The sequence below is a fragment of the Parasteatoda tepidariorum genome, chromosome 4 (assembly GCF_043381705.1).
Source record: "Parasteatoda tepidariorum isolate YZ-2023 chromosome 4, CAS_Ptep_4.0, whole genome shotgun sequence".
Taxonomy (NCBI): domain Eukaryota; kingdom Metazoa; phylum Arthropoda; class Arachnida; order Araneae; family Theridiidae; genus Parasteatoda; species Parasteatoda tepidariorum.
The window spans coordinates 7,389,332-7,410,269 of record NC_092207.1 but is presented as its reverse complement, the minus strand read 5'-3'; the positions used below and the strand labels follow the sequence as shown (position 1 = coordinate 7,410,269).

General features: G+C 29.6%; 1 protein-coding gene across 6 annotated transcripts in view; it reads right to left on the bottom strand.

The window, feature by feature from the left end:
• The window catches only part of LOC107447412 (mucin-2), a 149,335-nt gene that overhangs the window by 32,984 nt on the left and 95,413 nt on the right, over positions 1–20,938 (bottom strand). Inside the window, exon 1 of one of the 6 annotated variants that reach the window (XM_071180454.1) lies at positions 17,349–17,463. The exons of 4 other annotated variants lie outside the window; for them this stretch is intronic. Coding sequence is in view for 1 of the 2 variants with exons in the window: in XM_071180450.1 (XP_071036551.1) it covers positions 6,574–6,625 (52 nt within the window). In the remaining variant the exon portion in view is untranslated. Of the gene's footprint in view, positions 1–6,573; positions 6,964–17,348; positions 17,464–20,938 lie in introns of those variants that run through there. One more of the 6 variants, XM_071180450.1, reaches the window with a different exon arrangement.

Below are 20,938 nucleotides of genomic sequence, written 5' to 3'. Positions count from 1 at the left end.
AGTGGTTTTTAGTCAAAATAAATCCATTTTTTTTATTAACAGTTAGTTTATAGATAGATAGTTAGTTTTATAACAGTTGATAAATTACAGTTAACTGTTAATAAAGTAACAGTTCGATAGATCCTATGTTTATCATAAGTCTCATACTTTTAAAGCGCAAAACAAAATGTAACTTTAAGCTTGACACCCAAAACAGTGGCCATTTACGATACTGTAATGCAGAGAAACAAAAACTAAGTTTGTTGTGATGCATTTTTTCTTGTAATGTTAAATGTCATATTTTTCAATGTAAGAAAGTCTAGAGGGTGTTTTTCGTTTTTATTTGATTGAGATCGGGAACATCGTTATTTCGCCTAAAAGAATTTTTGAAAAATTTGGGCTAAAAACTACTTTTTTTTTACTGACAAAAAACAGATTTTGATATTTTTTTATATTGAAAACTCTGTTGACATTAAACATTACGAGAAAAAAGAATTAAAGTCAAGGAGCTTTGTTTTTGCGCTATAAAAAAAATCTTGAAAAACTTCTTTTTGCTTTTTTATTGACCGAAAACAAACAACAACCTATTTTTTTATATTAAAAAAATCACATTTAACGTTACGAGAAAAATACTGAGGTCAAGGAGCTATTTGTGCGATAAAAAATTTTTTGAATTATATTGGCTAAAAACCACGTTTCATTTTTTAAAGACAAAAAACACCCTCTTGATTTTCTTAGCTGGAAAAATAGGATATTTAGCATTATTATACGAGAATTGAGGTCAAAAACTATTTACTATATAAAATTTTTGGTGAATTTTGGCTAAAAACCATGTTTTATTTTTTAAAGATAAAAAACATCCTCTTAATTTTTAGGTAAAAAAATATGATATAGCATAATGAGAAAAAAAATGTAGCCAATTAAAGTTATTTCTCAGTAAAAAAGGCTTGAAATTGGCAAAAAAAATAAGTCAATAAAACTTTTTAAAAATTTATATAAATATTCGCGGCATTTTAATCGCTTAATTGTAAAGGTTTTTTTTTCTACTGACATCAAAATTAAGACAATTGAGTCATAATTTCAAAAAAGTTTCTGATTTAAGCCATTTTCTTAAAGTGAGTCAAATTTAAAAATGGCTCTTAGTCGTAGTGTTGGTCCACAAAATCTCAAAAAATTCTTTTAGTCGTTTTTTAGCAAAACCTTTTCTACAAACAAATTTCATGAACATTTATGACAAAGGTGATTGGTTGATTTAACTTGGAATGACCCACATGTAACCATGAACTTTATTTTGGCGGGACACTTATTCGATACTTTTTTTTCTTTTAACGGTGGGGCAACAAAAAAAATTATTTACACTTTATATTTCTACATGATTTAGGCAGGTACTTTATTCACGTCGCACTAGAGCTGCACAATGAGCTATTGGCGACACTCAGGGAAACATCTCTGAGGATGATCCGAAGACATGCAATCGAAACTTTGATCCTCTGCTTCCTTAGCCCGACGATCCTGCGTGCGAAGTCGAGCACTTTACTGTAGAACAGTTTAACGAGAACCGATACCGCGCATTCTCGGTCACTACGTTGGCTGATCAAAGTGGTCACCCACCCGCTTACTGACCACAGCTAGTGACGCTTGACTTCCTTTGTTGTTCTACTGGGAACCGTGTCTTTACGATCAATCCACTGCGGGGCAATTTCTGCAAGAACTTTTTTAATAAAGGTTCCTTCGTTAGATCATTATTTTGATTTATTTGCAGTAATTGCTGATTGTTTTGAAAACCATGGCCGTGCGTTCATTCTCATTAAGACGAATTTTCTGTACAGGAAATTTTGTACTTTTAATTTTTCAAATTAGACAAATGACGGATAGCGTTAAAACTATTAATAGTGTTTTAATTTTTACTGATAATATTCATATCTGTATTTAATGTCCCCCATCAAACGGATCGTAAGACACGATTCTCAGTAGAAAACCATAGTAAAGCAGAAGGGACCGATGTCGTCCGGTAACGGTCCTCGTTAAATTGTTCTATAGTAAAGTGCTCGACTTTACACGCAGATCGTCGGGCTACTAATGTAGGAAAGCCAGCCCCTCTGCCGGGGCCAAAATTGTGAAATTGCATATCTTCGAATCGTACCAATACGTCCTAGAAGCACAGCACAGGTTACCATAAACAAGAAATTTGATATTTTAGCAGTCCAAACGCATTGACTTCATGTTTTCCTCCGACTTTCATATTTTCCTCCACAGCGCAACTTAGTAGCCCAAACATAATAACATCTTTCTTATTTTTTATCCACTGAGCAGTTTGTGTATGTTACTTCGGACTACTAAATTGATCCGTGATGAGGCCTTCTCTCTTCTAGGAAGTGTTGATCATCCTCGGGGGTGTTTCCAAGATAATCGTCAACAGCCCATTGCGCAACTCTGTGACGTAAATTGAGTACCTCCCTACCTACCATTATAAAGTATGATTTATTATAATCCCATGTTTAGTTGAAGAACAGATTGCTCAAATTAGAGAAAGACATCACGTCAGCATTCATAAAGTTGTCTCGTTGGATGGGGTATGGAAGTTTGAAGATCCACGTCGTATGTCAAAATTACATGGCATTTCTTCGATGGCCATTAAAAAGATAGAGCCCAGAAAAACGGGGCTCGCAGCTTTTGGATGATGATGAACATAGGCTACCGGTTCCCTTCATTGGACGAATTGCCCTTATTTTTTAAAATATGTATTTATTTCATCATCAGCATTGGCACGACAGCCCTTTGTGGGCCTGGGCCTTCCTCAGAAGCTTTTCCCATTCTGCCCTTCTCCCAGCAATTGTTTTCCAGTTCTTTACTTTTAGGATGGCAAAATCCTCATCTACACAGTCCTTCCTCTTGTCCTTTTATTGGAGGGGGTTGCATTAGAGACTTTCTTGCTGTTATGTATTTATTTAGCCACTCATATTAATAGCGTCTATGCCTAGTGTGAATGGTAATAATCACACAAGTATGTACGAAAATATTAAATTGTCGAATTCGAGGCACAATCAATCTTCAAAAATTTAATAGCCTGACAATAGCAGTCTTTACCTACACATTTTGTTCCGTTGATTTTTTTTTAAAGATTTTTTTTTGTGTGTGTTAGACACAGAATGAAGATGGCTTCATTTGTGTCAGATACACCTTGTTTATGACGACTTACCGACCTCTAGCCTGAGTTATTATAAGTTATTTTCACCATTAAGATAAATAGTGCAAAATGGCAAGATGTTTATAGAAAATGAAATTCGTCTTATTTCTTACAATTTGAAAAATGCTCATACAGATAAGCAAAATTGCTCGCTGTTTTTAAGGAGTTTTCTCCTGGGTGTGGATATCTCTAAATGAGCGAGATTCCTCAAAAATTTTGATATTTACTCCAAATGTAAAGGTTAAAACAGGGTTAAACTGATGAAAACTCAATAGCGGTTAAGCATTAAGTTATATTTTCGTTTATAGACTTTGCGTAAAAATATCGATTTAAAGAATGCGAAATTTTAAATATTGTTAGGAAATAACTTATCACGTCATTGTCAAATAAGATTTACTGTACATTCATGCCCAACCAAAAAATAAATGGAAGCCTAAATGTAGTTATGAGACAATGAAGTTAAACGTTATAAAGTTGTCTATTAAAATCACAGTATTCTGTTAGGACATGGGAATTCGTTTTAGAGCATACGTAGTGAATAATTTAAATTGTTGAAGGAAAAAAAACTGTTTTGGGTCAAGAAATAAAAAAAAGCAATCAGTGAACAGTATCGAATAAGCGACTAATAATCAACTATTTCTTACTTTCCAATTTATGATCACACATTTTTGTTAAGAATAGTATATTTACCCTGTGAATCGTCCGATTTTTGGAAAAATAATGTTGTACAAAATTATGCAAATTTAAAATGTCATAGAAATACAATTGTAAAAATACACTTTTTAAGCTTTCTCTCTAGCTCTCGGTGGGCTTTCTCCATCACAGATCTACTCTCTAAAGTTATTATTTAATCTAGTTCAATCACCTTTTTCTGTCTGCTAAAAGAATTTTCTTTTAACAATTTTCATATTTTCTTCCGGCATTTTCTCTACATTTTCAAGTCATTATAATTTTTCCAATTAAATTTTTTGATTACGTTTTTTAGTATCTCACATGATTTGAGATATGAGAGTTTTTTTTTTTCAAAGTTTTTGAAAGGCGACCGAAATTGTTTCATTTTTTTTAGGTAAATAAATTAACTTCATATCGATAATGATTTAACTTTAATCAGTTTCATAGGGATACTGATTTAAAATTTAACAGTTTTTACTTATTTTGTTACATCTGTGGAACTATTTAAAAAATGAAAAGAATTTCGCACACAATCGTAACATTTGTTTTTCCAAAGATGTCAAAATATAATTGCAAGATTTAGTGTCAATAAAATTGTGATACATGCATAATGTAATTTTATAAAAAGTAAATATTTTATTCACTGACAGTCCATTTTATATGCAAATTTTTATTTCATTTTAAACTTTGTGAAATTTAAATGGCAAAACGCAATATTAGTCGAACAATTTTCGAATGGTAATAAAATTTGAAAAGTATTATATTTTTAAATGTTTTTTTGTTCATTTTTCACGAACTATTCTCCCGATTCCATTTTAACTTCCTCTATTAGATAAACAATTCCATTAGATTTTATCAGTTAAAATAATACATTTCAAATTTATATAAATACCTGTCTAACTTACAATTCAAAAGTTTTTATTTAAATAATAAAAAATAATGAATGAATGTTAAAAAAAAAATATTTATTGCGTTGAATTATTTTTGTATAAATGAGCTTTAAAAATGTTGCACAAAATTTTTTATTTGCTTTAACAGTTGAAAAGATAAGACGAAAGACGCAGAAAAAATTTAATATTAATATTTTTCTACTTATAATTATAAATAAAATATTTTAATTATTTTTATGAAATAAGGTATTTGTTTAAAAAATCGTCCTAAAATTAAAAATGATTTAAAAAATTTATGAATATCCTCCGAAAAAAGTTTAACCAGTAACCACTTTAATTTAGTCAGTTTAGAGTAATTCTCACAAAATATAAATATTTAGAATACTAATATGAATTAAACCTGTAAACACATATAATTTTACCAGTGTGTAATTATTATTTAAACGGTAACTTAATTTTATTTTTTTTTCCAAAATGAAATAGGAATAAAAAGGCAGTGTTTTTAAGGGATGGCGGTTTTTACAAAAAGGAAAATAAGAGGGGGCATTTATTGGGATCAAAAAGCAGTCAGGGTGGGCAGCCCTTAAAAAAATCTTAGGGAGAATATTAGTTAATTTCATTGTAATCGTTAAACCTGGTGAAAAGTATACTTGAAAAACGTACCGACCGTTAGGGGTAAAGAGAGGATAGATACGTGATTGTTAAACTGTTAGACTTCAACTAAATATTTTGCGCACTCTTCAATAAATAACCTTAACAATCAAAATATTTGCGCAACATTCACTTTTCTGCAGATTCGAAAGGATCTCAATAATTAATAAGGTGAAACATCAACAAACTTGAAAATTTTAGGTTAAATAACCAATACGATACAATAATTTTTTTTCAGACTAAAAAATTGTTTCATTTCGCTGTTTTTTTTTTTTTTATCTAATCTGATAAAAAAAAAAAAATTTAAAAAAAAACAGCGTTTTTTTAAAATTTTTTATTTTGAACAAAAAAGATGATAAATTAAAACACTTTTTGTTATAAATTTTAAGCCACTCTTTTGTTTGTATGAATGAATCTTTTTATGAATGTACGAGATTTATACATTCGAATATAAACCTTGATTTATAATATAAATTCGAATATAAACCTTGAAGTATTTGTACTTTCAGCATTCGAATATAAAGTTTAATTTATAATATATAAACAATGATTTATTTATAAATTCTAATATAAACCTTGATATATTTGTAATTTCTGCGTTCTAATATAAACCTTGAATATTAGGCAATCCCTTAAGTCTCTTGCATAAACAAAGAAAGCTTTTTTTCAATAGACCAACAAATGATTTTGGAGAAATAATCTCGCTAACTGGAATTAGGCTGAAATGGTTGGTTAATCGAATAATTTGGTTAATCGAAAAATAACCTTTTTTATTTTCTTCATAACATGTTGCTCAACAAAAGTTGTAAGAATTTCTAATCATAATCCTTCGCAATCTCAAAATTTTTATAAATTCACTACAAAATAATTTTAAACTGAAAAAGAAACATTTTGTGAAAAATGCTCTTTTCATTTTTTAGCAAGAAGAAAAACGTTGAGAGATAGTTATAGATACAGAATATAAAATTGATGAATAAATTTTTTTTAAAAATTTCTTTTTATGAAAACGCGTTGTATTTCTTTTGGGACGAACTTCCGCCATCGTCTGGTATAAAAAGAAGACAGCCTATATATTTAACTCGTTTCCTTTCAATAATTACATAACTATTTGTACGTACACAGTTAGTTATTACATACATACATATTTATTACTGCATAAATGAAAATGGTTTTAATAATTAAACAAGTACTCACATAAACATGATAAACAGTGTATCCTTTGTAATGGCATGTACTTCAAATTCATGTTTTATCTTGATAATTTTGATCCAATATATTTCTAAAAAAAGAAACTCGAAACACTTTTTTCCCCTATGAATTATTCCTTTTTAACACTTAAAAACTATACACATTTCTCGTCATCCCCTTCATCCAAGAATTGGAAAGTTTTTCTTCTGATAAAAACTCCATTGCTCGGGGAGGTCTTTCTTTTTACGCCACTTCTCGAAGAATATTCGGCACGTGAAAAAAGAAGAGGAGAAATGCGCACACAATTAGGAAAAAAAAGAGTTAGCTAGCGATCAAAAATGCGACATGCGAACTGAAAATGAAAACTCGAACAAAGAGAGAGAAAGTCATAAAGAGAAAGAATGAGAAAAATCCCTTTCACATGAGATGACCGGAAAAATCCCTGCTCTGCTTTCTGTCCACCTGGACGTTCTCGGACATGCTTGGAAGAAGTTTCAAATACTCTTTGTTTCTTTATATCCCGAAAAAATAATTGTCTCTTCTTTAAACATTGGAAGCATTTTCTACATTTTAAAATAATTATTCAAAACTTTTTCATTAACTAAATACAATTTATTCTCGACAAAATTATTCATTCCCTCGAGATTTCATGCACCACTAATTCTTCAAATAAAAACGTCATTTATAAAATCGTTTGTTATATCATTTGCTTATATAAAATTGTTTGATAAAATAATCATGTTCTTTTCTTAAACGAAAATATAATCTTTTTTAATGAAATAAAGCTCATCAAACAGTTTGAGCATTCATACAACACTATTTATTCAAATGAAAAAAAAAAAATAATAATTGAATAAAAATTCTAAGAAGAGAAAATTTCTTGAAATACGTCATTTATTTAATTGCTTGCTAAATCGTTTGTTTAAATAAAATCGTTTGATAAAATAATTATGTTCCTTTTTTTAAATGAAAATATAAATTTTTTAATAAAATAAAACTCATTAAACCATTTGAGCATTCATGAACCACTATTTCTTCAAATGAAAAAGCAAATAAATAAGTGAATAAAAATTCCAAAATAAAAGAAATTCTTGAAGTACGTCATATATAAAATTGTTTGTTATATCGTTTGCTTCAATAAAGTCGTTTGATAAAATAATCATGTTCTTTATTTTTAAATGAAAATATTAATTTTGAATAAAATAAAATTGATCAAACTAATGATTATTATTCTGTATGTTAAATTATTCAGCATCACATGTAAATAAGCATGTGGTGATTTGAATTTGAGTTTTATAAACTTTTTTTTGGCTAGATCCATCATTTCAGAAGTTATTGTACTCTGGTGTTAAGTTCTTTAGGGACATATTCTACATTCTCTTTTGCAAACAGAAGGTTTTAAAAGCTTCAAAAAAGTTCACACCATTTACAATCTTACATTACACTTCAGAAACTATTCTGGGACATTTAAATTTCAAAATTTAAGACAGTCAATTTTAGCAAAATATGAAACAAAACCGTTCGTAGTAACGGTACTGCACACTGGGCAGTGGCACTTGATCGATCTTAAAAATTCATCAGTGTAGGGCATACCGGGTAGTGGCACTTAACTAGACCTAGTATATATTTCGGATATTTTCCAAAGGGACTATGTAAGTGTCAACATTCACCGGTAGAGGTCAGCAACCACCCATTTTCTGTCATTCACAGTAACAACTGCACTATGTGTCTGCTGTCGTGTGTATTTGTCTAATGACTGATAGATAAAATTATTTTTGCTGCAATAGAAGGCAGATTTTTCCTCATCATTGAAAACATTTCTTACGTATCTGAGTATACTTAGTTTGTCTAAAGAGGATCGACTGTTCAGCTTTAAATAAAGCATGAAAAAAAATTCTAAGATGTGACAAAATTACAGCAACTAAGCCTTCAATTGACAAGGATTTAAGTCGTTGCCATATTTTTCTTAACCAAAAGAAATTTTTAGTAAAAACATAAATCAAAATACATTCATCGACCTGAAATGAAAGACTAAAAGATTAGTATGAAATGGTGAACTGCGTTTATCATGTTTCCTCAACGATTTTTGTCTATCTATATAGTTCCATTCACTTTTTTTTTTCGAAAAATAAATCCACATCAACTTATACAGCTGTGGTTATTAACTGGCGGCCAGTGAACTGAAATATATTAGTTCGTCATTTTTCTGCGGACAATTTTCGTAAAAAATCTAAATGGGTTTAAAGTACTTTTCTTAATTTAAAAAAAAAAAAGAAAAAAGAAACCTATTTCTTCGTTTCTGTGAAATTTAACATACCAACGGTGTAGAAGATTTATTTCTTAGGTAAAAACCCACTTCTTATTTTAATTTGTAATTCAATGCTTCTGTTTTGTACAACTTGATAAAAATCTCACAGTAATATTTAATGTTCATTCAAATATAAAAGAGTCCTATATAAAATTTTGAAAAATTTGCGGCCCGCCATTTGACTGATGGCGCTTTTAAATGCGGCCCCTAGGCCTCATGTAAGTTGGAAACCCCTGTTATAGAGCAATGGTTTCCAATATTTTGAGAACCACAAGAAATTGATTTTGTTGAATTGGCAGGAAAAAGCACTAAGAAAAATTATTTTTGCAGCAGCGCACTGGTCATCATGTTTTAAATTTAAAACCTAATTGAACTTTTTCACCTAACCACTTTATTTCGTGACCGTCGTTGAACAGCCGACACAATTTTGAGTTTACGACTACCAATGTTCAACTCCGTAGCCTCGTCATTTTGAACCCAATCCAGAAGACAAGAGAACTCCTGGACAAAGTATTGTTAGAAATTTGCCATAGGGGAGAACTTTTTGATGGAACTTACCCGCATTTGAGTAAAATAAAGAGGGAAACATTCCACGGTTATCCTGGCGGTAAGAAGACTCTAACCCATGATCCGTCTATCACTGAGGATATTTTCGTCAGAACCGTGGTCGGTGCTAGCAGGTTGCGAAATACGTATCGACCAGCCATCGCTGGGATTCGAACCCGGTTCACCTCATCGACGCTCTATCCCCTTAGCCAAGTCATATTTGAACAAAACCATGTTTTATATGCGCTTGAAAATTAAATTTTGCTGCAAAAACCACCCAAGTGGTTTAGCTGTTTTCGTCTGTTACTGTACACAAACTTTAAAAAAAATTTTTTTTTTTTACTTATTATTATTTTTCTTATGAAGAAGTGTATGGAAGTAGTGTCTCCAAATGAATTAAAAAAAGAAGAAAAGTGATTCTTTGTCATGGAAGAAATGAAAAAAAAAGACTTAACAATGTATAAGTAATTTGTTTATGTTGTCACTTTTGGACAGGGGTATCAGTTTTTTCAATCAAAATGTTACATTAGACATCAAATTCAAAGACATTACATTCATTTTAATGAAATAGGATTGTAACAAATCCGATCAAATCCAAAATTGAGCAACCTCCTTCCTTGCATTGTGACATGCATTAATGCTTCTTAAGAATTTTTTTTTTCTTTTTGTTACAGAAAAACAGTTCCGAATATATCTATATAAATACATATTAAATGGCTTTTACTCATTCAAAAACTCTTAAATTATTTTTTCTTGATTATGTATTTCAAGCGCTTATTCAATGCTCCAAACGTTTTGGAAATCATATTCTTTTTGCTATTCTATGAACACAACGAAGTTTATGATAAGATTTTGGGAACATTTCGAACTTTTTCTGGTGGCAAACTGAGCACGAATGTCTCTCATGTTTTTACCAGAAAATTTAATTCACTTAATTTCTTACGAAATGATTATTAAACAACTTGACACATTTTTGTAATTATTTTCTTGTGAGTATGCATGTTGAATCGGTGAAATTTATTTTTCGCTTTGGCAATGAAGAATTGAAAACTGAAATATCAAGTGATTGAGCTGACATAAGAATGAAATATGAAAAAAAAAATCGAATAAAAAAGGCATCAAAAACTTTCCTTTTAGACTTGCCGTTTCAAGTACCATAAATGAAGCATTTGTATCTCTGGAATATCCTTTAATTCCTTACTTTAATTTAGTTTAACCTCTTTCATACTGAATGAGGTAGCTTAAATTCTATTCAAATTGAAATCATTATATTTGTCTTAATGTCTTTTCTGGTGTTGGCGTTGGCTGCGATCACGGTTTGATCACGCAGTTATATATGAAATGGTTAAATAAAACTGATAAAACCTATTTTTCGGTTGGCAACAATTAACTGAAAACTGAAATATCAAGCGAGTGAGCAGTCATAAGCATGAACGATTAAGGATACATGTTTTCATGTGTCTGAAAAGCTGAAATAAAAGTTGGGCAAGAAAGAAAGGTTCAAAGCGAGCAATTTATGTCAACAAACTGTCCTATATTTAAGCATTAATTATATTTATTAACTTACGTTGAACGCGAAATAATTTAGAGTTATATTTTAGTTATTTTGATTTAAAAAGGAAACATTTTATCAACGAAAAATAGCGTTTTTCATTTTCTTACATTTTTCTTTGGTTTTTATTCATTTTTCGAGCTTACGTTGGAATAAAAGAGAGAAAACTATTGTGATTTCAAACGCAGAAGCGTGAAATTTTTTGTAAGGAAATTCTATGAATACTTTTTCTAAATGCCCATGCATCTTTGAAAAGCATATAAATCAAATACTAATATGTATAAATTGAATACAATGTTTATAAATCAATAACATATTCACAGAATGTAAGCGTTGCATATTTTTAGATTTTCATTATAAAAAAAAATGCAGCATACATGTGAAACTAGATTTATTATTATTTTTTAAATTTATGTCCAGCGTGAGCCACTTTTTCCTGAAACGAATTGAAGAAAAACAAAAAATTCAAAAAGAGTTTTTTTTTCCTACATGATGATTCAACATAAACTTATCATCTTAACTTAAATTCAGATTTTGAGTTAGACTTCGTGTTTCTTTGTTTGACCAATCGATCACAAAAATTAAATTATTAATTATTTTTATTGCTAAAATTGAACGTTTGATTATAACCAGATATCATAATTTTAACTTTATTATAAATATATGTTTCTTGTGATTGTGCAGCCTGGAGATAATCTTACACTGTTGGAAGTATTAAAATGCGTAATAATTTCACTTCCGTAACAAAAAGATTATATTTTGGTCAAATAAATTCTGCAACGAAATAAACTTTTCCCTAAAATGAAACAACCTATTAGTATTCCAAGCGTTATTTCTTAATTCAAGTTTATATTATCGGGAAAAAAATAGGAAGTAACTTGTATTGAGATCAAGGAAACTATTAATTAACGCCTCTCAATGTGATTTACTCAATACAAAAACTAAACTTTCGCACTGAGCTTTGAAAAATATTTTTATATTATAATAGTATTAGTTAAATAGAGTAAAAATGGGCCAAAATATCACCCATTCAGATGTGAAAGAATATAATAGTATTAGTCAAAATGGGCCAAAATATTACCCATTTAGATGTGAAATAATGCAATAGTATTAATTAAAATGGGCCAAAATATCACTCATTTAGATGTGAAAGAATGTAATAGTATTAATTAAAATGGGCCAAAATATCACTCATTTCGATGTGATAGAACAGGAGTTTCCAACTGGCGGCCCGGGGGCCGCATCCGGCCCGCGAACTAAAATATATTAGTTGTCATTTTTTTGCTACAATTTTCGTAAAAAATGAGTTTAAAATACTTTTCTCGTTAGTAAAAACCTAACTTCTTCGTTTCAGTGAAATTTAGTATACCAACGGTGCAAAAAAATTTATTTCTCAGATTTGTATCCAAGAAAATATTCAATCAAATACAAAAATAATCGTGTATGTTGCTCTTCTTTATTTCATTTTTTTTTTGTATTTTGTGAATATAATTTAGCATGTGCGTATCAGAAGTTTTCTCTTTTTTAAACCACTCATTTTGGACGAAAATATTTACACACACGTTTGTAAATTTAAAATGTAAATATCTATTCTATGGTGGTTGCAGCAGACAAACCTCAATTTTCTCATTGAATATTTTGTGTGCTACTGTGTAAGTTTTAATACCACCTTTTTTAAAGTTTTATATCTTAACAATTAGATATCTGTTGCACATTAATTTTTTAATACATGGGTGCACATTAAAGTTATTGTAGCCCGAATTTTTATTATTTATTTAATATTCTTAAAAATATTATTAATAAAAATTAAATATTCTTAAAAATCTACTTCTTATTTTAATTTGTAATTCAATACTTTTGCTGTATACTTGGTAAAAATCTGACTGTAATATTTAATGTTCCTTCAAACATAAAAGAGTCCTACATAAAATTCTGATAAAGTTGCGGACCGCCATTTGATTTGTGTTTTTAATTGTGGGCCCCGGCTTCATGTAAGTACCCCTCTCATGGAAACCCCTCTGATAGAATATAATAATATTAGTTAAAGAGAGCAAAAATGGACCAAAATATCACCCATTTAGATGCGATAGAATATAATAGTATTAGTTAAATAGAGTAAAAATGGGTCAAAAGCTCACTCATTAAGTTATGAAACAATATTGGAAAATTAAAAAAGGAGTAACGCTCATTGCTTTTTTTTTTCTTCTTCTAATGCCCACCTGGGTTGATATTTCGTCAATTCAAGTTTATTAAGGCAGATTTGTTGGCCACTCTTTCAGGGGCATCCCATTAGGTGGGTCAACGCTGCACCCACTGTAAGGGCAGATGGTACAGAGAATGATAGAACAGCCATACCTTGTCCAGGAATCGAACCCAGTTAACTGACCCCAGGCCGGCTATGTTCATTGTATATTGTGTGATATTGGGGGGACAAATAGTCTGAATATTCGCTCCAATATGGGTTGCTGTTTTGAGAGAACGCCATACTGCGGAAGAAAATTTTTCGTGGCAAATTCTCTTTCTCCTTCATTATTAATTTAAAATTTAAAGTGTAGTAAAAATGAGTTCAGACAAAACTAGAGTAAGCCATGTAGTTTGAAATACTGAAAAGAAAACTTTAAAATATACAAATGATAATAAATTATGAGATGAGAACTAAAGATGACGCAACGGATAAGTTCTCTTCTCATAATATGTTTGCATTTTAATATTTTGAAGTATTTTTTTTCAGCAATTGCAACTTCATGTCTTACTCTAGGCTTGCCTAAACTTACTTTTTCTCTCTTTTAAATTTTAAATGAATGATGATGGGGAAAGAGAATTTCCGAAAAATTTTTTTATCCGCCATATGGTGTCCTCTTAAGCAACCGGAGTATAGAAAATCTGTAGAAATCAAGAATTTTCAGTGATATTATATTTGTTCTTAACATTTCTCTGTCTCCATGAAAGAACAAAATTAATGATGGTCGACTTTCACCACCTGTGAATGCTAACAATCACATATGTCTGCAATATGTGCTAGATCTGATTTGATTATTCATCATCAAATGCTTACTCGAAGTTCTAATATCCGATTAATACAGATAAGAAAAAAAACACATTAGTTTTGAGAATACTGGAGAGGTGTGGGGGTAATAACATGTGTTCTCTATTTATGATTAAATATACTTGCTCGATGTACTCTTGCCCAGTATGATTTTCATTAAAGTTATGTGCCATTGCCCAGTATTCTCTTCCCTGCCATTGCCCAGTATTCTCTTCTTCTTAACTTAAGTGTCATTGCCCTGTATTTTCTCATATACATTTACTCTCCCAGTATATTCTAGTTTCTCCCAATATAATATTTTTTTATTTCCGAGTCTGGCTCGCACCGACCACAGTGCTTACGTAAAATATACTCATCGCAGACGAATCAAGGATTACAGTCCTCTTGCCATCAGACCAGCCATCGGAGGTTTTCGTGGTTTTCCTCTCGATATAAGGCAAGTTACATCAAAAAGTCCTCATCGAAGGCAAATTTCTCCCTATACTTGACCCACGAGTTCCCTTATGAATTGGGTTCAAAATTACAAGGCTACACACTTGAGCATTAGTAGCGGTAAACCCGAAAATTGGGTAGGCTGTTTAACGAAGACAATAAAATATTTTCATTATTGAATATATTAATATTCGTGATAGAATAATTGCGTAAGGCAAACATTCTACCCTACATAGCGGTAAAAATATCACGAATCTGAGACCCTTCTGACCATTATAAAACAATCGTAACTATTGAGCCATCGTGGCTTATGGGTTAGAGCGTTCGCCTTCCAATGAGCTGAACCGGTTTCGAATCCCAGCAATAGCTAGTCGAAACGAATTCCTCACCAGGCTCGCACCAATCACAGTGTAAGCATAAAATATCCTCAGTGGTAGACGGATCATGTGTTAGAGTCCACTTGCAGACGGATTAACTGTTGTAGGTTTTCGTGGTTTTCCTCTTCAAGTAACGCAAATGCGGGTTAGTTCCATCAAAAAGTCCTCTACGAAGGCAATTTTCTCCCAATACTTGATCCAGGTGTTCCCTTGTCTTCTGAACTGGGTTTAAAATTACAATGCTACGGAGTTGAACATTAGTAGTCGTGAACTCAAAAAATTGGGTCGGCTGATCAACGACGGTTATAAAATAAACAAAAGAAAATAGTAATCATTAAAGAAAAGACTAACAAAAAGTGTTTTATGAATTTTCAAAGACAATATAATCATTTTATGAATAACATAACGTTTTATTCCTTCATTGTTAAGATTAAATTTATAAATATTTTTGAATAATTTAATAATTTTTATTTATCGTGAAACAAAATCATTCTATGTTGTAATACTGTCGCACATCTGAGTCAAATTATTTATTTCGGTGAGTCAAACATTTTTTTATCACATTGTGAATAAAAAAATATATATATTTCCTATGCTGTTGTCTACTGAAATGAAAGAATTCATAATTTATCCAACGAAATAAATTTATTTAGCAAAATCCTTCTTAAAAGGGATTTTTTTTTCAAGAGGGAAAAATTCCTTTTAACTCGTAGAACAAGAACCGTTATCTAAAGTAGAACACACAAGGTAAGCAGGTTTGTTTCCACCAAAAGATAGAAATTACTTATTGTTTTTTTTTTCTTCATAATTTGTTTTTTATACGTTGGATATGAAACTTTTCAGTGAAGGCCTAACTAAGGCAGTAGGATGAATAAAATGTATCATAATCTGATTTGAATTACCTATCTATGCTTTGTTTAATCTGAGGTCACCATAAGTTATAATTAACAGCACTTAACAGCATTGGCTGATGAGTCCTTGCTTATTCAAATTAAAACTGAATAATGTTGTAAAATTAGCAACGCTATCAGAAAAATAATGTTTTTAATTAATGTTTGCTTACATTTTTAATACAGCCGAACCCCGCTATAGTGAACTTTCAAGAGATCGAAATTTCGGTTCACTATAACCGGGAGTTCACTACAGTACCGCTCAAAAGTATCAGTACACCTAAAAACTTTTAAAAAAATGGCAAAATTCAAAGTGTCATAACTTCTTTAAAAATGATCAAAAATGCTTCTGCTTTAGCTCATTTTGAAGCTTAAAATCTCTACTTTTATGTACTCTAATTGTTTTTAATTAATATATTTTGCAACTATGTACAATTACACTCTAAACAATCATAGAAAATTGTATAAATTTTTTGTGAAGTTTGACGCGATGTACGGGCACAAAGGGGTTAGATATTGTTAATTTTTATTATACCATTGAAAAATTTGGACTTTTAGCTTTCATTTAAAAAAAAAATTCCAAAAAAACATGTTTTTTTACGAAGTTATTGTCAAATAAAAAAAAAGGTTTTTTTTCAGAATTTAATGATTTTTCAGCAATTATAATGAATTTTAGTGTAATTATAATATGATATGAAAATTTTTTAATTAAAATAAATTAAAATTTAATATTTCTCGATAATATTATTTCATAATTTATTATAACAATTTTAACTTTTTTTTTTGGAAAATATAATAATGAAATAAGAATCAACGTTTACAATTTAATATTTTGAAATTTATTTTTTCGTATTTTTCTCAGAAAAAATTTGAAAACAAAAATGTATGTACATTTTTGTTTTCAAATTTTTTCTGAGAAAAATACGAAAAAATAAATTTCAAAATATTAAATTGTAAACGTTGATTCTTATTTCATTATTATATTTTCCAAAAAAAAAAGTTAAAATTGTTATAATAAATTATGAAATAATATTATCGAGAAATATTAAATTTTAATTTATTTTAATTAAAAAATTTTCATATCATATTATAATTACACTAAAATTCATTATAATTGCTGAAAAATCATTAAATTCTGAAAAAAAAACTTTTTTTTTATTTGACAATAACTTCGTCAAAAAACATGTTTTTTTGGAATTTTTTTTTTAAATGAAAGCTAAAAGTCCAAATTTTTCAATGGTATAATAAAAATTAACAATATCTAACCCCTTTGTGCCCGTACATCGCGTCAAACTTCACAAAAAATTAATACAATTTTCTAAGATTGTTTAGAGTGTAATTGTACATAGTTGCAAAATATATTAATTAAAAACAATTAGAGCACATAAAAGTAGAGATTTTAAGCTTCAAAATGAGCTAAAGCAGAAGCATTTTTGATCATTTTTAAAGAAGTTATGACACTTTGAATTTTGCCATTTTTATATAAGTTTCTAGGTGAAATGATACTTTTGAGCGGTACTGTATATCCCGCTCGGAACTTATTGTTCCGAGATCCTTCTTATTATTATACATTATTTAAATAAATGACCATTAAAATAAAATACGAAAATGACTGAAAAATAATACGTACTGACAAAAAATGTGTTAACTTGCTTCTATTTTTAATTACTCTTCGTCTTGTGTACAAAACAAATTAGTAATCTTCAGCTGATGTGTGCAAGGAAAGATTTGTCCATATCTGCCTGGGTAGGTCTTTGTTTAGGGATGGAAAAGTGAGATAAAAGAAGCAAACAAGAAAAAATGCTTATCACTACATTCCACTCTATAGGTGGTTTTAAAAATTAGTATAAGTATTTTAAAAATTAGTATAAGTATTAGCATAAGTACGCATTTCAAAATCATTTTTTTAAAAAATGAGAAATAAGAAGAAATAAAATCAGTCGAAGACAGAAAAAAGTTCATAACATCCAACTTTCATAATATATTTTTAATGTAATATATTTTTTCATACTATCCAACTTCCTCACTTTCTTAGTTCACTATATCCACAAAAAATAACATTATACGTGTGTAGCAAGGCACGGGACTGAACATTTCGTTCACTATATCGGGGAGTTCGTTCACTATAGCGGGGTTTGACTGCATGACTTTTCTATTCCCAACCCACAGTGGTGGCTTTTCTCATTCCTTTTCGTTTTTTCCCCCTATCTTTTAAAGTCATCACTTTATTTTCAAAATATAAAATTATTATGATTGTAAATCACGGCAGTTTTTTAATATGTTAATTTTGTAACGAAATAAATTATTATTTGCTTTTGAAAGAAAAAAGCTATACTTTAAAAAAAAGAAATTGAACTTGGGAATACAGAAAGTTTGACACAATAAAAAAGTTAATACGCAAAAAGTAAAATAAACATTAAGGGGTCCAAACTTTGGAGCGCTCTCCTGAACAAACTATTGGGACCCTATTGCTCACATTGCGGCTAACCCCTATATTTTGGGGATCAGAAATCCGAATCCGTCGGAAAAAAGGTATGTTCAGAGAAAGTACGTTTTTGTGTCTTATTTTGTTACTCAAAATATCTCTGCACTGATTAATTAGCATATTTGAGCTCACCCCTTCGAGCCATTAAGATTGAGTTCTACAACGTGAAGATACGATCATTAGATCAAAAGGTATTCAGGATGGTCTGTTTTNTTTTTTTTTTTTAAATGTACAGTATATGAGCAAGAATATCTCCATTTTAACGCTATAATTCGAAGTTAAAAAAAAAAGAAAAATAATAATTTTAAAAACTGAAAATATTTTATTTACATTATTATGATATAGTAAAATAAATTGAAAAAAAAAGCATTCCGTTTTAAGAAATATAATTTTAAATTATTGACCATCAACGGGGTTCGAACCCCTGACACTTGAACTTGCAATTTGTAACATCCTATCACAGGGGTGGCCAAGCTCCTTGATAGTCGAGCCATTTTTCAAAATTTGAAATTTTTCGCGAGCCGCAATTAAATACATATTTAAAAGCTAGGCAAAAAGCGTATGAAAATATTTTTTTTTTCGCTGAAATTATATTTATTGAAAACATATAAAAAAATACAAAATATGTGTATTGAATTTAAATATTAAAAATTAAACATATTTATTTCACTTCTCTTGATAATTCTTTAAAATTTGGTGAATAATTAGTGACAACACTTCTCAGTAATTCTTTGAGATGCTGGTTAGTTAATACTGATCGGTGTTTGGATTTCACGAATTTTAAAGTGGAATTCACGTAAGTACGTTGTGATTCACGTAAGTACGTTGCTCCGAATATTGAAATAATTTGAGAAACAGCCTTTTTTAATTCAGGATACTTCGATTCTGGTACAAATTTCCAAAATTCAGTAATCGACGTCGACTTATATTTTAATTATGGAGCTTGATCTTCTTGCATCTCTATTAATTCTAATTCTCCAGATGCTTTTTGGGTTATAATTATATTGGAAACGGAAAACTCACCTTGAATTATGTTAATTTCAAATGGATTCAGAAAAAAATTAAGAGACGATTTAAAATATTTCAAGTCTTGAAATCTAATTTGAAATTCTGTCAATATTCCTTCCGGTTTTTTTGTATAATCGTTCAGTTTTTCTTGTTTAATATTGGAACAATTTTTTTTTAATTCGAGGAAAATGGCAAAATGTTTTATTTTTAATGTCCTTTTGAGAAAGTTGTTATTTAGTTTGAAAACTAAATATACACTGTGAGAGGTCAGAAATTATTTTATCTTTCCCCAGCAGTTGTAAATTCAGTGTTTTCAAATGTTCCATGACATCAGTTAAAAACATTAAGTCTTGTAACCACTCGTCGTCGTCTAATTCTGAATAGGTTATTTCCTTTTCTTTCAGAAATGCAGTTATCGGATCAAACAAATCTACAAAACAATTTAATATGTAGTAGCTAGATAACCATCTAACAATGCAAAAGAAATTCATGTCATTTGGAAGTTCTTCATCCCTTAATTCTTTAAGGAAATTTTTGAATTGTCGATGATTTTTTGCATTGGTGTGAATGTAATTTACAATGTGTAACACTGCTTTCATAACAATAAGATATTTTAAATATTTTGTAACGAGATGTTCTCGGTGAATTATGCAGTGAATCGGTATAAATTGTGCAATTTCATAATCATCTCTCAAAATCCCACTAAGACACATTTTTTTACCCAACATTGCCGGAACTCCATCAGTTGCAATGCTTACAAATTTATTAAGAAGCACATCAAAAGTTTTCATTATGGAATCTAATGCATTTTTAATATCGACACCTCGCTTTGACTCTTGAAGTGCTACTAAATCTAATTATTCTTCTTTAACAACGAAGTCAGGTGAAACAAAACAATAAAAATGTCCCGAATAAAAACCCATTACATGCATGTTTATATATAAAAGCATTGTACAGTAGGGAACCGATTATCCGGAACGATCGGGACCATCGTTATTCCGGATAACTGATTTTTCCGGTTTTCTGAATCGCTGCAAAAAGCCGTTTTTTTATTGTTAAACCCAACTAAAAAAGAAATTTTTTTTGCAAATAATTTTAAAAAGAAGAAAAAACGATGAAGTAATACACTAATGATTATTTCCAAAATGATGGTAAGGTGAACATCTTTCAAAAAAGAAAGAAAAATCCTAAAATCTTATGAGGAAAAAAAAAATTTTTTTAAAAAAATGGCAGGAAAATTTATCGAGTTTCGTTCCGGTTTTTTTGNCTTTCTTTTTCTTTATATTTCTTCTTCTGTCATTATTCAAGTTTAAAATTTACCAGAAATAAAGTACAAGGAATTCAAAGCCGTATGGAATGATAGCTTTTTTTTTAGAATTAACTTTGTTCTATTCATAATGTACTTTTCCACTAAAACAAGAACACTGTATAACGTTTCGTTCTTTCTTTTTCTTTATATTTCTTCTTCTGTCATTATTCAAGTTTAAAATTTACCAAAAATAAAGTACAAGGAATTCAAAGCCGTATGGAATGATTATTTTTATTTTAGAATTAACTTTGTTCTATTCATAATCTACTTTTCCATTAAAACAAGAACACCGTATAACGTTTAGTTCTTTCTTTATATTTCTTCTTCTGTCATTATTCAAGTATAAAATATACCAGAAATAAAGTACAAGGAATTCAAAGCCGTATAGAATAATAATTTTTTTTAGTATTAACTTTGT